Genomic DNA, 8691 nt, shown 5'->3' on the forward strand with positions numbered 1-8691 from the left:
ATCACTACATTTTTTTAATTGGGCAGCATCATGACATCTGCCTTCGTACCTGCCTACTTTTCCCTATCATAGATTATTTTCATCCAAAGCGACATACAGTGCATTCATAAACACAACATTAAGGAGCAGGTAGGGATAAGGCATCTTGCTTAAGGACGCCTGCAGGTATACCTGTGTGTTCGAAACCCACAACCTATTGTCTATAGTTATAACCACTAATCCACGCCACCCCCACTGTGATTAACTATTTACTTCATTGTTTGTGAGGTGCTTGTTAAAGTTCTGTTTGGGATCACTACCGTAGCTGTAGATTGGGGGGTTTAGCACTTTTGAAACACACTCTAATCATTGCTTATTCATGGTGTACATTTGGATGCAGTTCTGGAAATGGGCAGAGGTGTTCATCTGCGGTCTGAATATGATGATGTACACCTTGGGCAGGAAGTAGCCGCCGAAGACGCCCAGCACGCTGGACAGTATGGCGAAGACGTTGACCGCCATGGTGAAGGTGTCCCGGCTGATGAGGTAGAGCGTGAAGTAGCAGATCCAGCTGATCATGTACACCACAAGGCTGAAGGCCACGCACTTGGCCTCGTTGTAGTTGGCCGGCAGGTCCTTGCCCATGTAGCTGAGGGTGAAGCACAGGCCGCTGAGCAGCGAGGCGCACGCCAGCTCCACCCAGGAGCCCGGCGAGAGCGTGTGGCTGCACTCCAGCACGATGCTGTCGGGGTAGAAGCGCAGGTCGGCCGAGGGCCCGGACGGGTCCACCGCCACGCTCAGTGCCGAGACGCACAGCACGGCGGCCGACACCGCCAGGATGGTGTACTCGGGCCCGTGGTTCTTGGCCCAGCGGTCGTACAGCATGGGCAGCCGCGACGCGAACTTGAAGATGCAGACGACCTGGAAGGCACGGACCGTGACGCAGGCCAGGCACACGGCGAAGCTGACCACGAACAGAGGCTTCTTGAGGAGGCAGCCCGGCCGGGTGGGGAGGCCGAAGTGGCACAGGGCGCTTGCCGCCGCCGCCGTCAGCGAAGCCAGCATCACGATGCAGGTGCGGCCGCCCGCCGACTTGACCACCGGGGTGTCGAGGTGGAGCAGCAGGATGACGGACGAGCCCGTGGTCAGCAGCAGAGTGGCGGCCAGCAGGAGGAGCAGGGCGACGGAGAGGGGGGCGTCCCAGGCAAGGAACAACAGGGTCCTTTGCAGACACTTCTCGCTCTTCGGGGGCGCCCACTCCTTTTCAGGGCAGGGCTGGCAACTGGAGGCTCCTGGGGGGGAGGAAAGTGAAAGATAGGAGTCAAAGTTAAGGGTCGGAGTTATGGTGGTGTCTCACAATATTTTTCAGTTAAACATTCTAACCCATACTGCAAACTATGACTTTCTAAAAAATAATAACATCCAAATGCCGTAATAGGGCGTTTGAAATTATGCATCGACGAGGGACCAATGAACCTCAATGACCGTTGATTCAGTGTATGACATGTTGTAGTGGCGCCCTCTGCTGGTGAAAACCGCGCATGCATGCATTGTTATTAATGCACATATAGCCGCATGTAAAATTGTCTCAATCTGTCCATACTTCTTGTTGCAATATTAAATAACACCGGCTCTTGTTCCAAATATAGTGCATATATAATTTCTACTCATTGCACTTCCTGTATGATACTTATACCCTAACCCTAACCCTAACCCTTTACCAGATTTGTTGAGGAATGTAGCAGCGGGACAGGCCAGGCAGTCGAAGCAGCACTTGTGTTGTCCAGTCTGCAGTCTTCGATGGCCGAAATCACAGTCCGGGGAGCACATGGAATGAGGAACCTGGAGGAAACCCAGGAAACATCGGTTTCACTGATTCTGTAGGGTGTTTTGCAGGGTTCTCAACCTGCGGTCACCTGATATGTCCGACGCTGAGATCGCGTCAGACAAAAATTATAATTTTTGGTTTAAAAGTGTCATTTAAAATGTTTAAAAGGCCTCTGTATAATCGAACAGAATGCCTAATGAATCATTCCCACGAACTAATTACGACTAAAATAGGTTCACTGGGACACGGATATTACCGGCAGATGTTAATTGGGTTTAAACAATACGTGTGAGAGAAGATGCATGGCATGTATAAGGGTCAATGTCCAACCTATAAACGCGACCATAGATTAAAAAAAAGTGCGGGGAACTACTGAATTAGACTGAATTCATATTATAGATTTTTTTTTTAATGTAACAACATCACATAACACCTGTCCATCCGGCCCTGCTGATGTGGCGTCCGTAGGAAGGGACCACTCGATCAGAGAGGTGTTGACTGTCAGCGAGCTAGGAGAAGGGGTGTAGGAGCCCACTTCTTTGACAATCCACTGACTTCCTCTCCAAAGCCAGGCCACAATGTCATATCCTGTTGGCGGGTCTCCGTTCTCATCAAAGTACATGGATGAGTTGCCCACGCTGAACCTGACCTTCTTAAGCAGTGGCAGGAGCTGATTGGGAACGGAAAAAGGTTAATGTACAAAATGATTGCATGCTGATGCATCCTAGCCTAACCGTAGCTGTCACATGCGGGAGTTTCCAACCAGATGTATGATAGATAACTACACTACCGTACCAGCATACCCAGTGGACTCTTACCACTTGTACAATGGGCTGTTCTGTCAACATACATCTAGTTGGACTCTCCCAAGTGTGATGTCCCCACACATTTTTTTTGAAAGGGCTTGCGATGGATGGCCTTTTCTGGTAAACCAGGGGCCGGTTATCCATTCATCATTCGTCGTGTATTAAGTATTAGGTTTCCCTTGTACTAGCCAACCGTGCGCTTTTCATCTCACGTGCTCCAGCTCACCTGCCAGGGGTTAATGGTCCTCGCTTGGCACACTCCGACGTTGCACCCTAGCGTTTGGTGCAGCGCATGAGCCACCGCATACACCGCCCTGTACACGTTGAAGGAGGACGCAAAGTCGTAAGAGTCCATCGGGTGATCACTGGCCGCCAGGATGTACCCGTCGGAGGTCTGGAGGCACTCGCCCAGAGGGCCGAGCGGAAGCTTGGAGAATTTACTGGGGTCGATATGCCTCGACATCTCCTGCATTTTCCTCTCGAAACCCCCGAAGCCAGGTATAGCCTTGAACTTGACCGACATTCCGAGGAAGGTGCCGAGGGTCCTGATACCAGGGATGTCCGCGATGAGGGCGGAGGCGATCCAGTCCTCACTGCCGATCCAGATTTTCCCCGTCACATTGCGCTCCACCAGCAACGGGAAAAAGCCCTGGAGTCGGGACTTGCTGGAGAACAGGACGATGGCTTTGACGTTGGTCCTCAGGATGGCGTCCACCATGTTCCTCAGCATCTGGGTGTTGGCAGCCGTGCGTCGGGGAAGCACGGATTGGTAGGCGATGCAGATGTCATGGTAGGCGGACTGCTGGGACAGGCTCTGCATTCCCTGCAGCCCGTAGGCGTTGTCGCTGCCCAGGAGGGCGATCCAGGTCCACCTGTAGTGCTTCAGGAGCTGTATCATAGCAGCCACCTGGATCGTGTCGCTGGGAATGGTGCGGAAGAACGACGGGTAGACCGCCTTGTTGCTCAGCATTTCGTTCGATGCTTCGTAGGAGATCTGAAAGATTGTGCCCGGTGATAAACGTCATGGGACAGTCATCTTGGTAGATTGAAATGTATACGAAACAAAGCATATAAAAGAAACCCATCCAGTGGTAAAGACCACATCTAAGTATGAGTTGTAGTGTTTGGAGCAACCCCTTGGATTGGCCTGATAGCAAGAACTATGGTCACATAGATGCATGAGAACTGTGCATCTATGCAAGACATGAGACGGTTGCAACATTTTAGTTATTGTCTTATTAACATAAATAAATGATTCATCTTTTCGTTATTTATATATTTTTCAAACTATTTAACAAAATGTTAATGCCCTTCATTCATTACTATAAAACCGCAAGGTCACAATCCTATCCACTCTCACTACTGTTACAATTCTGCGTGCTGACTAAAGTCCCAGTAACAACAGGATACCTGAGGCACATGGTGCTGACTAAAGTCCCAGTAACAACAGGATACCTGAGGCACAAGGTGCTGACTAAAGTCCCAGTAACAACAGGATACCTGAGGCACAAGTTGCTGACTAAAGTCTCAGTAACAACAGGATACCTGAGGCACAAGGTGCTGACTAAAGTCCCAGTAACAACAGGATACCTGAGGAACAAGATGCTGACTAAAGTCCCTGTAACAACAGGATACCTGAGGCACAAGATGCTGACTAAAGTCCCAGTAACAACAGGATACCTGAGGCACATGGTGCTGACTAAAGTCCCAGTAACAACAGGATACCTGAGGCACAAGTTGCTGACTAAAGTCTCAGTAACAACAGGATACCTGAGGCACAAGGTGCTGACTAAAGTCCCAGTAACAACAGGATACCTGAGGCACAAGGTGCTGACTAAAGTCCCTGTAACAACAGGATACCTGAGGCACAAGGTGCTGACTAAAGTCCCGGTAACAACAGGATACCTGAGGCACAAGGTGCTGACTAAAGTCCCGGTAACAACAGGATACCTGAGGCACAAGGTGCTGACTAAAGTCCCGGTAACAACAGGATACCTGAGGCACAAGGTGCTGACTAAAGTCCCGGTAACAACAGGATACCTGAGGCCCAAGGTGCTGACTAAAGTCCCAGTAACAACAGGATACCTGAGGCACAAGGTGCTGACCAAAGTCCCAGTAACAACCGGATACCTGAGGCACAAGGTGCTGACCAAAGTCCCAGTAACAACAGGATACCTGAGGCACAAGGTGCTGACTAAAGTCCCAGTAACAACAGAATACCTGAGATACAATGTCCTGACTAAAGTCCCAGTAACAACAGGATACCTGAGGCACAAGGTAGGCCCCCAAAAGCACGGCAGTGGGCATGGTCCTGCTGCTGCTGTCTGGCCCAATGACGGCCACGGGGCTGTCGTTGGGCGGATTGGAGCCTGGTAGCGGCCGCAATATCTCCTCCTGGTCTTGCATCACATTCACGCTGGCCAAGACGCCAGCCTGTATGGCGCAGGTGTCGTAGAGGTGGTAGCCCAGCCGTACCCCTGGGAGGAGGTTGGGGTAAGGCCCTGTTCGGTTGTTAATCTCCTCCACAGCGAACCTCAGGGCTTGGGCGAGGTGGTAGCCATGCTTGTTTTCTGTTCCTCTGGATATAAAAAACACGTTTGGAAAGCAATTTAAGTCAATTGATTTGCCCTAAATACACACACACACATATTGCTGTAAAGGCTGAATGAGTCGATATAAATAATAAAAAAAAAAAATCAATGTTTACAGTTTGCAGTCTTCCAAGATGGGCCTTTCCCTTTTGGTCCGAATATTGTCGTGGAGCGGAAAGAACCCAGCGAGGTAGTAGTCCCCCTGAAGTTTCAGCATGTTTCTCTGGAACTCAGCTCCCGATTCCACCGCAGTCAAGAGGAGCACGAGCCAGCCCCAAAGCATATCCACAGCGCTAGACATACTGCCTCAGGTCTGGCGCTGACCAATATAGGTAGCGATTGTTAGGTTATATCTCTGTACCTCCTGGTATTATAGGATGGCGGATGCAAGGATGATGACTGAGAGAAGGATGAGATTGAGATGAGGAAATGGGGTGTGACGAGATACGTCCCTGTTGGTATTTTGCATCTTTGCACGGTTGTTGATTTAAGGTGCAGCTATTTGCATGAGGACATTTGTATCTTTTATTTTCCAACCATAAAGTATTAGCTCAGAGTGTAATGAGATCAGATGTTCTGTGAAAGTCGAAGAGCGGTGTCTACATATCAATATCTTGATAAGTGACACAATATTCAACAAAGTCAGACTTTGGAGTTTGGTGATGTATTGTCTATTTAAGGTGATCTGGTTTATAATATGTACCTATCTACCTACTTTAAATGTTACTTTGCAACATAAGGTTTGTCATTTGTGAACCAAAATTGTTGTTATACTTTGAAAAAATGTCACTCTCAAATGTGTTGTTACTTTATATTATGTCATTTCAAAAGTGGATTCCAGAATCCTCCAAGTATGCAATACAGCCCTGTACAACACAAACCTGTTGAACTTGCATACGATATCCGAAACATGACTTTGTGTATTACTGCTTTTGCCCTAGCATTTTTTTCTTTTAAGATGTGGCCATTTGTCTATAGCTGACAATGAAACAGCCTTTCCATGACAACTTAACAGACTGCTGCATCAGAGCTCCATTCTAGAAAGTGCTGAGCAGAGAGAATCCAAGGTAATGCTATTATAAATACATCCATGAACATCCAGGTGGCTGGTTTGTTCAGAGTTCAGAGTTCACCTCGGCTCAGCATAGCTTCCCCTCTTATCCCCACCCCTCTTAGGCACTTATTTTATGTTGTACTTCCTGGAACTTAATGTATGCACTTATTGCATGTTGCACGTCCTTGCACCTAAAAATAGTACTTAGCATTGTGTAGCATCTTATTCTAGCTATCTTTATTGTACCTAACAATTGTCAGTGCCTGCCACTTAGTTCTATGAACATCCTCACTTTTCACGACAGTGAAATATTGTTTCTCTGTCTTCGGACAAATGTACTCATTGTAAGTCGCTTTGGATAAAAGCGTCTGCTAAATGCCCTAAATGTAAATCGTTTAATTTGCCTTTTGGTGGAGATTTGAAACTCATATTGACCTTGGTTGCGTAAACACACCTGTTTCTTCTGCAGGCGATTTGCTTGGGCTCCACTCAGCCTGGACTAAGCTGGTTTTAGTTGTTTTGACAGCATAATGCCACTTTGCAAACCACAGTGTTACGGAGGCAAATCGGCATGTAAAATGTTCGTTGCGGATGCATCTTGTGCTTCAGCCCAGAATAATATTGTCAGTGAAAATGTTGCATTTGCAGGATGACATTTGGTTGAATAAGAGGTTAATTGAGTCAAGTGTAAGAATACATTGGTTGATTAAGGGAAACCTTACAAACATATGATAGAACATATACCAAAAGCCATATTGGTATTTATAGGAATCAACACACACATACATGCACGCACGCACGCGCACACACACACGCACACAATACAAGCATAACCCTGATTAAAAGTGGTACTGACAATTATTCCATAATTAATTATTCTTGATGGAATGGAAAATGGATCCAGACGATGGTGTGCCTACTTGAGTTTTGATGCATCATTCTAGCTACAAAAAATAGGGGTTAATTTATAAGGGAAGTTATTTCAATGTCCACATGTAGGCGTGGCTAGCTTCTGAAGAATACCTATCATTGGTAGGGGGGGGGGGGATAAATGGCCTAAAAATTAAAAAAATGGAAAATGATTACGCCCACTTCAGTGATGGTGCATTGGGTCATTTGGGAGATATTTTGTATTGGAAGTTGGTACCTATCATGAAATAAACCCCCCACCCCACCCAAAAAACCAAATCGGATATGTTTTTTGCCCCCTTTTCCTCCCTTTTATCATTAAAAATAAAATAATATCTTAAGAGAACATTTTGGTTCACCTGTCAGATGTTGCAATGTTCTAATGTGATAAAGCACATTTACATAATATATTGTGGCTGCTGGTTGACTACAAGCAAACCGTTGAAATCCCCAAGCAGACAGTCATATTCAACACACCATCAGACAAGCAGTTAAAAAAAGTTGTCCCAGGTATGCTTTTTCCTTTCAAACAAAATTATTATATTCTAATTATATTATTATATGATTTATTGTAAGATAATTTATCTTGGTTTGTGTCAGGTTCCAATATTAGTCATACTTTCAGCTTTCTATCTGTTAAGAACATAGCTAAAACTAGCTAGCTAGCTAGCTTAGTGCAACAGTTGTTTTGACATGTTTTTGCTCACATTAGCCAGCTAACTTTATTATACAGTAATCACTTAGTTAACTGTTACATTAAGCTAAATTAGTAGGCAGCACCAAAGTTAATTAACAATCTCCTAGACCTAGTGCTTGTAACTTAATCTAATTTCGAATATTAATCTATTTCAGAGAAGTCACATCAGTCTGATGACATACATCATCAAGCATGGCAGAGCCCAAAAACATGCCCAAAACTAGATCTACTGGAAATATTTATAATGCAGATACTGACTTTCCTCCCTCCAAGACCTTCCAACCACCCACAAAACTCCCTACATTGCAGAGTGTCATAAGCATGATACGGTACCACCTGGAGATGGGCAATAGGAGAGTGACTACAACTATGGCAGCACGGGAGGTGGCAAAACAGGTCTACGCCAAGTACTACCACGACACTGTGTTTTGTGTTTCCTTGAGCACCATCCAGAGGAAGGTAGAAAGGATCTGGAAACAGTTCAGTGAGGGCAGAAAGAGGTATGGACAGACAGGGAAAGAAGACTCACTGGCTGTCAAACAATACAAAGAGTTATTTCATACAAAGTCTGAGCTCTTTGATGTATTTGCCCATGACCCTTTACGGCAGCAATCACTGGAGAAAGAGTGGTGTGTAAGCATGAGTGAGATGGAGCTCAAATACTATGAAGATTAGAAGACAGAGCGAAGGATGTTCTGTTCCAAAGGTGTGGACTCTGTCAGGTACCATGGCATGATGCGAACCCAAAGGTTGAGGGAGAGGAGCGAAGAGTACCAGAGGAAGAGAGACCAGCAGTTCTCATACCAAACTCTGGACCATATCACAGA

The 8691-nt window shown here is 46.4% G+C and overlaps 1 protein-coding gene across 1 annotated transcript; it reads right to left on the reverse strand.

Moving 5' to 3' along the window:
• Positions 1 to 345: 345 nt before the first annotated feature.
• Positions 346 to 5487, reverse strand: tas1r1 (taste receptor, type 1, member 1; the record flags this gene model as incomplete). The annotated part of the gene is made up of 6 exons (XM_079742329.1): positions 346 to 1271; positions 1701 to 1821; positions 2241 to 2477; positions 2840 to 3607; positions 4879 to 5191; positions 5321 to 5487. 6 exons carry the CDS (start codon positions 5485 to 5487, stop codon positions 346 to 348), a joined length of 2532 nt encoding a protein of 843 aa, XP_079598455.1.
• Between the last annotated feature and the right edge of the window lie 3204 nt (positions 5488 to 8691).

The sequence above is a fragment of the Pollachius pollachius genome, assembly GCF_949987615.1.
Source record: "Pollachius pollachius genome assembly, chromosome: 8".
NCBI lineage: Eukaryota > Metazoa > Chordata > Actinopteri > Gadiformes > Gadidae > Pollachius > Pollachius pollachius.